Source organism: Ammospiza caudacuta, chromosome 2 (genome assembly GCF_027887145.1).
Source record: "Ammospiza caudacuta isolate bAmmCau1 chromosome 2, bAmmCau1.pri, whole genome shotgun sequence".
Lineage (NCBI taxonomy): Eukaryota > Metazoa > Chordata > Aves > Passeriformes > Passerellidae > Ammospiza > Ammospiza caudacuta.
Window position 1 is genome coordinate 48,850,861 of NC_080594.1, and position 14,662 is coordinate 48,865,522.

Sequence of the window (14,662 nt, forward strand, 5' to 3'; positions counted from 1 at the left end):
TAAATAGCTACAGTGACATCTATATTCACAGGATGAAATTATTGCTAATACTCACAAATAAATTCATAAAAGTTATATCCTTACCTGATCATACAACTTTTCATCTACTAGGAGGTAAGTTTTTGCCCAGCGCTTGAGGAACCATACAATATCTTTGCCCATCTGGGGGCTCAGGAGGTGTGTGAGATTTGCCCTTATTGCTCTAGATTCTACTTCTGACACTCTTAAAATAGCAGATAACAACCTGCAGATTTAAAATACAATGCACAGAGTGGTTTTTGGAGAAGCAATCCAACTACCAAAACCACTTTCATTTTTCACAAAATATGACAGAAGGATCGGGATAATACAAAGCACTTCAACTCTCATCAAGTAAAAAGCACACGAATTTATTGGTTTTGAAATGCACAGTGAGAGAGAGACTAGAGCAAATATCGTCCAAAAAGTTCCTTGCACTATGAAGTTTAATAAAGGGTTCTAATTGTGCAGTGTTTGCAGGGTGACGCATACTAAAAAACAAATACAGAAATGACCAGTTATTTTTCTCTTGTTCATTACTGCTGGGAAACAGTCTGAAGTAGTAAATCATGAGGTGATTGCATTAATACAATCAGTCCATAAAACTACATTAAACTCTAGCTCTTGTAGTACGTCAATTCAATGTTGTAAGAATGTGATTGTGCATAAGAAATTTAGGAGCTGACAGCGGACTATTTCTTGAAAACATTTCAGAGTTATTCATAAAGGGCTTCAAATCTCTCCTTATTTTCATCTGGTTTCATTCCCACCACTGAAACACTGCATCAAGAAATCCTGTTTGGTGGTGACTTCTTGAAGTGGCCAATAGTAAAAGTGAGCAGTGTTCAACCTTCTAAACACTAGGCATATACATCATTGCTAATGAAGGTCCACTTTTTCTACCTTCTTCCCAGAAGAAAACATTTAATGAAGGCAACAACTAATCTTAGGTGAAGACTCCTCCATGTCAATTTAAGAGTGGAATGCAATCTTCTGAAGTGTGAGGATCCAAATTGAGGAGTCCTTTGTGAGCATCAGCCTTCTTGCAAAAGGAGAAGGGAAATCTCTCCTGCTTCTTTTATAGGCTGACAGTGATGTCTGTACATAACTGACAACAACTCCTCATGCTCTGAGGATCAATTTTGCTGCTACTGCCAAGCTTGGGCAGTAACTCATATTCAAAGTAGAGAAGCTTACTGATGTTCTGGAAAGCATTTGCTTAAGCTGTATATGTGCTGAAGAATTTTAGAATATATATTATGTAAAGATTTTGATCTGCCAACTTTTTTTACTTCAGTAATTTTAGGGATTTTCTGTAAAAAAATAGATCAAAGATGGGTTTTCAGTACAAATACAAAAAACATTTCTGTAAATTCCCAAGACTTTGGCTTATGATGCTTGTAAGGACTATTAGGTCAATCTTTCCTTTTTCAATGTTCAGTGTTTACTTTTGCTTACTTTTCACATTCACAGAAGTCAACTAAACGTTCTAGGGTTTTTTTTTCTCTGAAAAAGCATTTAACACAATTAATAGTAGAAGATGCATCCTTACCTAATTACAGAATCAGTTCTGTTGTACCCTGGGATGGAAGAGGCCTTTTCTCCTGGAGATCCCAGAATCTGAAGTGTTGTATTGATGTCAACCTCAGCCGAATGTTTAATGGAATATTCCATCACTTCTGGAGGTATTAGCGGAGTCTCTCCCTGAGTATCATTAGCCAAGAGGTAGCCTTACATTAAAAAAGAAAGAGTGATCACAACTTTCTACCCTAGGTTAACTTATAGCTTTCTGATTAAAGAATCCATAGGCTTAACTTCAGACATCACATCACAATCAAATGTTTGTACAGACCCTGACTAACACTGCTTAAATGCATGCAAGTTAATTAGAATCCTTAAAGCCATTCAGTAGGAAAAAACCTCAAGTGACAAGAAACCAAGACTGGAAAAAGAAACCACCAATTTAAAAAGTAAATAAAAAAGAAGTTTTGCTTCATGTAAAAGCACTACAGTCAATTCATCTACTTGGGGGAGGGACAAACCAACATTTTGTTGTCTTTTTTTTTCTTCCTCTGCTATGTGGTAAAAAAAGTCTTGTTTTACAACTTCTGTGCTGAGTCCATATCATTTGGGACTTCTGTTTTGCTAACATCTCAAATCTGTGAGAGTCTTTCAGACTTCAAGTACCTGTGCTGTAACACAGTTTTCCTTGCCTAGCAACTTGAGATCAGTTGAAGCATGGGTTTTCATACAATACTCTGGCATCTAGATAATATTAATTCCAGCTTTAATTGCAGTTTTCAATATCTGATCTCAAAACCATCTGTGAGCTACAAACTCAATTATTATAAACAAATATTATAAACAAATATTATAAAATTATTATAAACAAAAATATTATAAACACATTAATGTCAACATCTGAGAGCAACTGAAACACCAGATCTTAAAAAACATCTCACAAATATTTCATATATTATACATTTCTCCAAGCAAAGTACAGATTTAGTTGTTACTACATTTTCAAACTTAAGTAAAATTTCATCACCTAAAAATCAAACCCAAAAAGGCTCTAAATTCAAGAGGCTCTAAATTCCCTGAAACTTAACAAAATAGTGGGTCATGGATCATCAACACTGAGAAAGTCTAGAACTTACATGATTCTCTGTCACCATTACCCTGACTTTATGTTGGCTCCCTTATAAAGTCACGTGCTCCCAGCCACTGATACCATGAGGAGACTAATTTCTTGAATAAGTTGACAGATAACACAACTCAAAAATCTATAACAAAATTAGTTGCAGAAATTTCCAACAGACATTGATGAAACCTTTACATGAGGTAATCATTAGAGATAATATTCCTGTTACTCAAGGCAGATGATAGTAAAACAAGGACTTTGCAAGTCCTGTATCCAAGACGAAATCATTGTAAGGGATAAAATGTATAGTCAATGGAGAGTAGTTGATATACAGGGATTTTTTTTTCCCTGGGGTGTTCCAGCTGCAATAAAACTACCAGAATAAGTACTATTTAAAGCTGTTCACTAACCTGTGACTAAAATAAGCCAATGAATATCCTCATACAGGTCATCAAGCACTTTATTGTCAATTGAACCTGATGCTGGTGAGGCAAGTAACTGCTGCTGATGTCTTTGCAACTGTCCATGGAGCCTTGTCACTCGGTCTTCTAACAAACTGTGGACAAAAAACAAAGTAGCTTTACTGTTTTTAAACTGTTTTGGCAAAGCTAGGCTTTTCCTATGTGACTGCTTTATTGATTTGCATTTGTGACTATTTTATTTTGTACTTACCTTGTGAGAAGAGGTATGCAGTGCTCTGCAGCAATCCTCCCCAGCATGCCTACGCTGGCCAACTGGTCACAGAACTGGTCTCTGTCATCTTCCTGCAGCTCACTTATTTCTTCTTCTTCCCGAGAGGCCACACCATTGGCAGTCTTTGGTTATTTCAACAAAATTAGAAGCAACCAGTTAAAGTCATACTTGTTAAATTCATTATTTTTTGCATTATTTTGGCTCTTTCTTGCAAGACAATTTGCACTTATGAACAACAGACTTATACTAAATTAGATGCAGTGGAGTTAAAAAGAGTCACATGGGTTCATATTGTTTGTAAATTAGCGTTTCACAAACTCATTACCGAAATGCCACATTCAGTTAATTTGCTAACATTCAAATAGTTCTCAGTTGTCTGAGATCTTACATAAATCACATAATAGGCAGTATTTTTCATGATTAATTGAATGTTAGCCCTTTCATTAAAGTTTTTCCTAATCTACTGTTTGAGAGGAAACAGTAGTTTAAAAAGTACCACTAAATTTTTTAAAAAGTACATTAAAAGTAAATGCTATAAACTCAGAAAACAGCAGACTAATAATCTTGATGATATCAGTTTTATTTTTTGCTGATGAAGGAGCTGCACTGTTCAATTTCTCAAAGCTTATCTTGGTTGCATTATAAAACTATTAAAATTATAAACAGATCTTATTCCTTGAAGAGATGAACCATGATATGCAGAAACCAATTATAAATATTAAAAGTGTTCCTTTCTTATCTATTAATCATAAAATTTATGCAAGTAACTAAGTAAAATACAGGAGGCGGAGAAAGCCATCAGTCGGCTTTGTTTCTATAGAGGCCCTGGAAAAGTGAATCCACTCCTTATGCAAAGTGCTTTTAATTCATCTTTTCTTTATGTAACCCAGCAAATCATTCTCTTTTGGCAACTTCAAAGCTGCAGCTGCTTATTGAAGGGTGAGCCTCTGCTCTCAAAGCAGACACTGAAAGTTCCTGTTGCTGCTTTGATATAGAACAAGAAGCATTCTAAAATGCCAGCTGTGGCTTTTAAAGGTTACCCATGGGATAAATGACTTATCTCACAGAATGACATGAATCAACCTGTGTACACAAGTTATGTCAAGACCGCCTGATATGAATTCAAAGCTCTCTTGTGAAATATTTCTCTCAGTTTTGGCACTGTTATTACCATCTGTTACATATTGAGATAGCAGAATTATGTTTTACATACTGCTTTTCAGAATGAGGTACCTTTGAGATCTTTGCACAGCTTCAAATTAAAGAGAGATTTTATACAGTTATTGAATTGAATCTGTGCAATAACTAATTCATCCAACATTCACATCCAACTGTCGGTATAGGAATCTATTTTAGTAAGATCCAGATTACTGGCAAATGGACAAATCATATTTCTTTTTCAATGGTTCAAGAGATACTTGTTATACTTGTAAATTTTCTCTAGACAGTCAACTGTTTAAAAACTCAACTGGGAATTTATTTTATCCAAAAAGAACACATATTCCAAGTTTCTTCCACTTTGAGTGCAGTCAGTCTACATGTTTTTTCAGATATTTATGCATGTCAGTTATATTTTGAAGATAGTGCATGGGAGGCAACAATCATAAAAAAGGCCCCCAATTTCACTGAGAATTTTAACTAAAATTCTAATTCAGAAGGAAGGTCAAAAATTTAGTCACTGTATCCGTGGAAAGAACAAGATACACATTGATTTGAGTTACAGGTTTACTTTTCTTCCTTTTTTTTTAAGTGATTTCCAACTTTACATTACTTTAGCTTCCCTCCAGAATGAGAGAAATGAACTGGGAAATCACAACTGAGTAACAAGTTCAGCATTTTTTTTCATTTCTGAAATCATAAATGGCAATTCTATACTAGCTGCCTTGAGCTAAGGAATACACAGACACTAAAAGACACGGGCCAGTTACTGTATGTTATCATCCAAAACTACTAACGTGAAGGCTTACCAAATTCCTTGTGCCATCAGGAGCAGCTAGATGGCACTGAATGTAGGAATTAAAGACTTGAACAGCATGTTGGGTAAAGAAACCTTTATGGAAATGTTTGTCATCTTGGACCAAAGTAAGCCAAGATTCCAGTAACTTATCATATGCCTCCATATATACCATGTCATCTTTGTCAAGCTGCAAGAGATGAAGAATAAACAAATAAAAAATCTTATTACTAAATAGCTAAACCTATAGAAACATACCTATATTTATCATTATTTTACAGATGTTCTTCTACTGTTGAAACAAACAAAAAAAAAGTATCTAAGGATAGCTAAGAAAATATCAAAATGAACTGAAGCAAAGCATCAAAAAGGTCACTGCAGCTTTCATGACTGCTAGGCTTTAAAAACCTGTCAATGTGTTCAGCTATTTCTCTTCATCTGATGTTGCATATAGATTTATAGGTATTCCACTATCTCTGAAATAAAGAGAGAGGAAAAACAATGATTCCACGGGAAATCACTGCAAGATTATAAGTGTTCAAGAAACCTTATTACAGGTAGCCAGTTTTGATGATGAAACCCAACTTCTCATTCTATGAACAAACCAAAACCAATGAATTAGAACAGAATAAGCCTGCAGCTTTAATTACTCAGTGCATTTCAACAGATGCTTCTTTTTAATTATTCATGTGCTTCTACATAGCACATAAGTTGCCAAAGGAAATAACTTCTCTCAAAAACAAAGTCCAGAGCTGCAGGCGAATGAAAGAATCCAAAAAGCATTAGCCAAAGTGGCCATTTCTTTTAAAAAGTATTTTTAATTTAACTTTCAACTTTTTGTTTTGATGCAAAATTGAATGTTTGTAAATACATCCAACTTCAAAAAACTTCAGTGTCACTGTACAGATAAACATCCTACTAAGATGTTGTCTTCTCAAGTTTTAATCAACAGGATGGCTCATGGACGTTACCCTGAGATAGCGATAGTTAGTAAAATGGTTCAATTATGAAATAAAGAGATATTAAGGTCTTAATTATGCTCCAGACACAAGAATTCCTGACTTCCAGTGAAGATACAAACACGGCTGGATGAACAGGCAAGGAAAAGAAAACACAGGCTGGATGACTGATTAAGAGGAAAAACTGATATCACATTGGAAGCATTCCAAGATAGCTTCACAGCATCCTTTTGTAACTGCATATTTGCAGAAGTTAAAATATGGGATATACTGACGCAATTGTGAAAACAAAACCTGAAGGTGACAAGGAGAGAGGCAAAATTCAACGCTAATTTAAGTCATAAATTTAGGAAAGACACCCCAACATACCTTTTGAAAACTTAGCTAAAGACACAAAAATTTAATGATAGTCATTTAGTCCTGAAGTATTGTGACATGTATGTAATATATTTACATCTATAACTTACATATATGACTTTTAATATTTTTTAATAATTGAGAGTATTAACAATTAAACAGACATGTTTTTATGAAGAACAAAATACCATTAAATATAGCCAATTCGTTTATTTGAAAAGGTAATAAAGAAGTTATTGCCATGAAGAAAAATTATTTCTACACTTAGAGACATTCTCATAAGAAATCTCGGACTAATAAGTGCATCCATAAAATAAATGCCCAAACAGTATAAAGATTTTATCCACATTGAACCAATCTGGTCCTGAAGAAACCTTACTAAAACATCCCAATTCTTATTTCAGATTAGCTACTGCAGGGCTACTAAAGATGTCATACAGGCAAAGTGCCATGCTGTAGACTGGGAGCTGAATCATTCTGATGGATTAAAACTCAGATCTTCAAGAGAAGCAAGACAAACCCAGTAAATGTAAAGCAAAGATGCTTAATTCCTCTTAATTTCCTATCTGTGAAATAAAAATAAATTTGGTCCTTCTTCCTTCCTAGTTTGCTGACCCTTTAAGTAGAAACACTTTAAAGTTTGTTCAGCAACAACAAGCTGCAAAGAGCTGGAAGTACAGCAGAGGGGACCAAATTCAGAATGATCTCTGCTACCACATGATATTTGAAAAAGTATCATGAAACAAGAACAGTACATTAATATTGGTTTTGAGAAAAACAAGACTTTGATGACATTTTTATTGGACTTTTTATCCAACACCCTGTTCATACTCTTCACTAACAGCACATGAGCTCACAGAAAGCATCACTGCATGCATTCTAAAAGAAACTTGGAGAACACATTAGCCATGGCCAGGACATTCCTAAGCCAAAAGATTGTTTTCAGGGATGCAAAGTAGTACTTCTATAGGCACAGCACATGGTATTATTGCACCAGATAGTGGTACAATCTAGTGTAAGCTGTTGCTGAGAGATTGTTTTAAATGGCATCTTGTTGAGCACTATTTTCATTAAACATGATTGCATATTCCATTTCTCAAGTAACAAGGTGCTAACTGAAGAAACAACATCCCTTTAGTTCCTTTGAATTTAAAGGGTAGCTGTCTATGGTTTTGAAGGATCTTATAAAGGCTTCAGGAGCATTTCTAAATGTACTGGTGAACACTGGAATAAGTATTCAATATTCTACTAGAAAATCTCAAATTTTGACCAGTGAAGTTTGCAAAGGAGCTTTATTTTAGATTTTAAATTTAAACACTGATTTTCTGATTAAGAAATGAAAAGATGAAAAGTTTAAGTGAGCACTGGGCCAAATATAATGAATTTTAACTTTGCAGCAAAGACATGATCTAATGCTCTGCAATGAATGCTAATTAATACACCTGCACTCTCTGGTAAAGAACCACATCCATCAACTTTGTAACCAAATACTTCTATAACTATTTTCAAACTCATTCTGTCACTACACCAAACTGTCAAAACAAAGAAAATCATCCTTTCTCATGATAGTGGGGAAATCTTTTTTAGTATCTTGATAGTCTTATTTTAAATCTGTAGCCACTGCACATAAATATAGTTGAAGTGCAAGATTATTTACTTTAATTCTTACGTTATTTTCCTTAAACTATGTGGCCTTGGTAGTTTTTATTTTTAATGCAACTTTTAGGAGCAGAACACTTGGGTGATTCCAACTGCTCTTTAATGTTGCAACCAAAGTTTCAAAGAAAAAAATCCCTTTAATTCCTGTGCTAGATTTGTATGCACAAACACCATTTGAATTGTGTCAGCAATGAAGGTATGATCTCAACAGCTTAAGATGTTTGATGTTAACAACAGATCTTAACGGCTACACTCACTTAAATCAGAAACTCTTTACTCAGAACTCTAGGCAGCACTTAAGTTTCAGTCTGTCCATATGTTCATGTAGTCATTTTAAACTTTCAGAACTGCAGCTTGTTTGTTATCTAAAACAGCAAGTCAGCAATGCTTTCAGACTTTAATATTTTAAATTAATCCATTCACTTAAAAAATTAAGATGCACTTTAAATCAAAATGAAGTTGGAAAGATGCATACAGTGTGTATTTATGTTCATTACATTGTGTGAAATAAAAAGAAAATCCTCTTGTATGTGATTGTAGAAATATCTAGGACAAAACCCCTGAATTGACAACAGTTATTAACAAAATAGCTAAATTCTCATGTCACTTATGCTTATCACAAATAGAAGTGAAAAAGGCTACCCACTTTTTTGAAAGCAGCTACTTACCACTTCTTCCAAGGCAGCACTTCTTCCAAAAGAACAGGTGAGGTGTGCGAGGCAGTTAACAAATGAAGAGAAAAGTTCATTTGGAATGGCCGTTAAAATATTGCGAGGAAATACAGTTATCAGATTGCTGATAATACTGGAAATTCCCACTGCTTCAGAGTCTTCTATTTCAATTCTATAGATAGAAATAGCAGTTTTTTGCCATTAAGAAAATTATAAAAGGGAATTGGTTTTGTTGATACATTTTCAATAAATCTATTTCATAATAAGCACCACCTACTTTAATCTGCCCTTTCTCAATGTAAGCAATCCAACAGTAAGCACAAATTACATCCAGAAATAAGCAAGCCATACCACTTCTCCACACAGATATGCTACAGTCCAAACTAAAGATTAAAAGATGCCATCTAAATTTAGAGAGCAGGCATACATACCCATTGATAGTATTCAGTAATCCCTCAATGAAGTGTGCCAGGTAATCAACTTGAGAACCTTCATCAGGAAAGACTGGCCCGTGCAAAGACGCCAGCTGTGCCAGGCACTGTAATGAATCTTGGGCCATATCTGTATCTTCTCTGATTTTTCGATGTACCTTTCAGGAAGTGAGGTAGTTAATAATACATGAAAACAGGGTGTTCTTACAACAGTCACATGGCTCTCAATCCAAAAGAGCACACACCAAAAAAAGCTTACTGTAACTTCCACTCAGTCTGAAATACAAGAGTTTCTGCAACTCCCTAAACCATGATTGTGACTCAGCTCACACAATCTCGAGCACTGAAACTAACATTTAGTTAAGGCTCACCTACATGTTGAAAATTGAACTGTCTATTGAATGTTATGTCTTAAAGAGTGAAACAGATGCCAGCCAGTCAGACATGCTGCTCCTTCTAAAAACAGCAATAATGACAGTCATCTCTATTATGCTAACTATGCCTAGGCTATAGAGTCTTGCTAAAGTTAGTCAACAAGTTCAATCAAGATTATATAGATGCTTCTTTAGCAGAAGTAAACACTGAAGACATGTACAAAAATGAATGCATCACTTCCTTGGCAACACCCTTATATTATACAAGGCCAAACGTAATCTTCCTGCATTTGTGCAAACTGTTATGTCATTATTTCTACTGTTGAGACTTTCTAGATTTGAATCTTAACTACTTCAGTAAACATATTCTCATATACTTATTTTAATCAGTCAAGTAGGGATTTAAAGAATTTTTTTAGGCTCATGCCTATTTTTTCACAGAAGACAATGAATAAATAAACAAAAGAATATGAAGTAGCTTTTTCACACAAAAGTGAAATTTAAATTATTTCAGCAATATTATTTCAAAAAGTACAGTTAAAACACTAAGCACTTTTCTGTGGTGTTATAGTTGCAAGTTCACCCAACTGATAACTAGTTGGATTAGCTGCACAGTTAATCCCTGAAAGATCAAACTAGCAGGAGAAATAAACCCTGCAACAGAAATATCCCTCCTAATATATGTCCCACACGAGGCTGAGATTATAAATGAAGGCTCTCACTCTAACAGAGCAATCCTGCCAACTTTTGCAAGGTTATTAAAATTTCTCAGATCAGATAAATGAATAAAAATTACTACAATTTACTTACATTACCTCAAACACCAAACTACTATTGCAAGCCTCAACCACTGCAAATCAGGAATCTAAAACCAGAACTGACAGCATACTGCCCTGGCTAGCATTCATTCAAAAATAATAAAATACAGGCAAGCCTTTTTTACTATTAAGCAAAATGCAAATGTATTAAAGCAAATCTGCATATTATCTTTTTTTTTTTTTAATCACAAATAAGTAATTGTAAACCAATCAAGGAAACATATGCAACTCTGACAACTTCATACTATTAAACATAGAAGAAGGGTTAACATGTAAGCCAAAAAGTTATTTGTATGTGGAGGTTCACAGCTGACAGTAGCAACTGTCTGGATAGTCTAGACAGCTGTTCAGATTGTGTGTAGCTGCTGAGAGTTCTGCCAGTGATTTTTTTTCACCTTTTCAAAACTGCTGGATAAACTTGCCGTAACAAAAAAATAAAATAAAAATTTTGGTTTATCGAAAATTCTATCAAGTAAGGACGTGTATCCAAACACATACTGTCAAGCAGCACTGGAGAGTTACATTTACATTGTCTTGTAACAACTTTGCCCAAGTTTTGAGCACATTTCTCTGCTTTGCAAAAGTGAAAAAAAGCCTGAGAATGCTGAATTCTCAGATCCCAAGAGACGTAACCTAAGTCAAATTGCATAGCAAATGAATTTATAAGCCAATATATATTGCTGCTGCAGTAAGTCTTAGCTGAGCGATGATTACAAACTTCTCCCAACAGTTGTAAAAACAAAACAACACAATTCTATCCCTTTTTAACATTGCAGGGCTTTTACATTACAGAAATTGAGTACTACATTCCCCTTTCCCAACACCACCTCTTCCTTATTCCTTCTAACTTCCTCTACTTTAACCTTTGTGGATTTCCTTCGTGCTGAGGAAAGAGATGCAGAATTCTGTATGCTTAAAGTAGCTAGAAAACTGCAATTACATTACTTCTTTTTAGCTGTTCTGTTGAGCAAATGCTTTAACATCAGCAACCACATACTGCCCCTTTGATATTTTCTGAGAGCCATTACACCTTATCTGAAACATTCACTCATAGTAGTGCTCATCGCGCTTGCTTTTGTCTAATGAGTACATGTCCAGAAGAATTAAAGGTATAAAAGTTGAGATGACTATAAACTTTTTTCTAGTGGTAGCGGTCACCAATTTAAAGCAATTAATAGGCAAAATACAAATTCAGTACCCTAGGAAAAAGACAATACTTCTGTCTGCTTAGATAAGCAAGCTGAAGTGAACAGAATCAATCCTACCTGATGCAAAAGGAAGAGTCCGACAACACAGTTTTAGAACAGGAAGGAGCTGCTTTCCCTGTGGTCTGGACTATGAAAGTTGAAGAAAGAAACTTACTGTAAAGAAAAGCTCCATAACTCTGCTGTCCAGGAGGGTCTCGCGCCAGGATTCTGTTGGCTTTAGCATCACATTTTGTGAGGATTCAAACATAGCTATATAATGTCTGCCCAGTTATCTGGTGTCAAGGTCAACAATAACATTCCTACTTGGCTTTAAAAAAATCCTAGATACAACAGGATCCATTCAGAAAGAATGTAATGGAAACAAACTTTAAGCCTCTTCACATACACAGCATAATTCATGCATGAGGCCAAGGAATAAAAGGTATTAAGTATTGAAAAAAAGAATGCTCCAGGAATGTTAGATAACAGTTTGATCATAATTATGAGACATACCATAGCGATACGATCACTTTGATAACCAGGGTGTCTAATGTGACACTGCGAGAAGGAAAAAAAGCAACCGCAATTAACAGGTGTTAAAATTTATGCAAAATAGGAAATCATTTTCTAAAAAATTTTCCTGGCAGCTTTTAAAAAGGTCTTACCATAGCTAAAGATAGCTCATTGAAATCTATATCCTATTTTTCTAAATAGCCAGATATGTGTCACACAATGCAGATATGTTAGCCCTGCATGAATCTACATTTTCTAATCACACTGAGAAGAACAAAAGCACAAGTCAGCACAAGGCATTGTATTCAACACGTTTGTAAGAGACGCTCGTGAAAAATGTGCATGCTGTAAAGACACCATTTTGCTGCACTCATTTCAGCTCTCACCATGTATTCTGGCATAACTTAATGTACAAAATTCTGCCAATATTCTAGTACAGAAAAAACAGAGACATGAGAAAAAACATTTAAAAAAACAGGTTCAATTATTTGTCAGTCTGATCACACAACAGTTTTAATTAAAAATTTTTGGAAGTACTTCTCTTTTTGACACCATCCATTTCAAGTAGTAAAACTGCTTTAACTTAGCAACTACTAATGTTTTATTTGTCTTTCTTAAACCCTACATTATCCTCTTTGATCCCTTTCTAACCCAACCGTCAGAGTAAGTAACAGCATGTTCAGCTGTACATAATTTACTTACTGGTGATGAACAGCATTACCTTTTGTAGTGTAAGTAATCCAGTACTACAAAATGTGTATAAGAAACTATTTCTATGTCTAGAATGAAATAAAATTTACAAAGGTATCATTAAAAACAGAATACCCTTTAAGCTTTGATGTGTTTTGTTTAAGGGAAAGAATATTTAAAGCAAGAAAGTAGTTTAATATGAAAAATTGTGTCGCAAAGCAGGATGCACAATTTCAGTTTATTTATACTTGTCTTCTGAGTTCTGCCACAAAAGAAAATTGCTAACAACACTGTGCAAAACTACATTCCAAATAAAGGGACTTTTCCCACAGTACAGTACCAACCGGACCTTCACCAGGGGTATGTGTCCAGGACTGCTGTCAGCACATTATACTGCATAAGAACAATCAAGGGTTTTCACATTAGTGCAAAATAAAAGCAGATTCACGATTTTCAAGATTATCAATGTGTGTTGAACTAACTAGATCTGCATTACTTCAGATGGGGAAAAACTAAGTGCCACAGAATTTTTTACTTTACTTCTATCTGAAAAACTGATGTAGTTTAATTGATCAAATATGCTTTGGTTCTACCCATTAAAAAGAAAAAATTATATGTGCATGAAATTATCACATGCAAGCATCCTCTATCAGGAGTAATATTCTAAATTAAAACTAATTTTATCTGGCAAATAAGGCTGTGCCTTTTTTCCTTTCCATTTAGAATGTCTTAGTCAAAATGGTATTTTGAAATTGCTTACTGACAAGAATGTCCTTTGCTGTGACTCTTCAATAAGCTATTGGCTTGGATGCTTTATCAGAAGACAATTATAAACACATTATCAGTCTGTGAAAAATTTACTCTTTGCTAGGTTGAGTCTACAGAGGGGACCAGCTACGAAATGCTTTTCACATGGAATGAAAGAAGCACTGTTTGCTGTCACAATTTTAACAACACTCACTATTTAGAGGCCTTATCCTGTTATTTTTAGTCTTGTTTCTCATGCTGACAGACTGATGACACATCTGACAATAGGAGATTTGGGGGTAAAATATCTGTTCACTGAACATCACAAATTATGACTCCACCTATCATGGAGATCTTGCAGCCATTTTCCAGCATGCATTACATGTATGCAAGCATTAGCAGAAACTGGCTGTGGAGATGCTTACCGCCACAAAACATAACAGCTTAAGTTGTGCTACAGTTTGGTCTTTGCAACAGCAGTCTAGTTATGCTGAACCTGAAAAATGGCACTGAATTACATCCTACATGGGTGTACAAATGCACTCTTCACTATCCAAAATTAATTTACTTGTCAAGACTTACAAAGAAACAAAAAGTACAGAATGAGCAATACACTTTTTTTTTCTAAGCACTCAAGCTTATGATTTAGACTTACAGATAAATGATAAGCATAGATTAGTCTACTATGACATTCTGGAGAGTTTGGGGATTTTTTTGCTTCCAGAATGAAAAACAATTATAAACCACCTCTGGTAATAGTAAAAATGTTTGTAACATTCCCAGGTCTACAGAGGAATGATAAACTTTTAATAAAATTCACTTTGAATTATATGGAAATCCAGGCTAACAAACAGCTACCAGAAGCATGTCAATGTTTCAACCATTTTGCAAGGCTTAGGACACTGATTCCTTCAGAGACTTGAATCTTCTGCATGAATCAGATTATTCAG

The 14,662-nt window shown here is 34.8% G+C and overlaps 1 protein-coding gene across 1 annotated transcript in view; it reads right to left on the reverse strand.

The window, feature by feature from the left end:
* The window catches only part of XPO4 (exportin 4), a 73,296-nt gene that overhangs the window by 14,745 nt on the left and 43,889 nt on the right, over window positions 1-14,662 (reverse strand). Inside the window, exons 7-14 of the mRNA XM_058825257.1 lie at window positions 11,938-12,050; window positions 9,384-9,541; window positions 8,950-9,124; window positions 5,320-5,496; window positions 3,332-3,474; window positions 3,070-3,215; window positions 1,571-1,748; window positions 85-244 (exon numbers count right to left, since the gene is read on the reverse strand). Of these exons, the coding sequence (XP_058681240.1) occupies window positions 85-244; window positions 1,571-1,748; window positions 3,070-3,215; window positions 3,332-3,474; window positions 5,320-5,496; window positions 8,950-9,124; window positions 9,384-9,541; window positions 11,938-12,050 (1,250 nt within the window). The remainder of the gene's footprint in view (window positions 1-84; window positions 245-1,570; window positions 1,749-3,069; window positions 3,216-3,331; window positions 3,475-5,319; window positions 5,497-8,949; window positions 9,125-9,383; window positions 9,542-11,937; window positions 12,051-14,662) is intronic.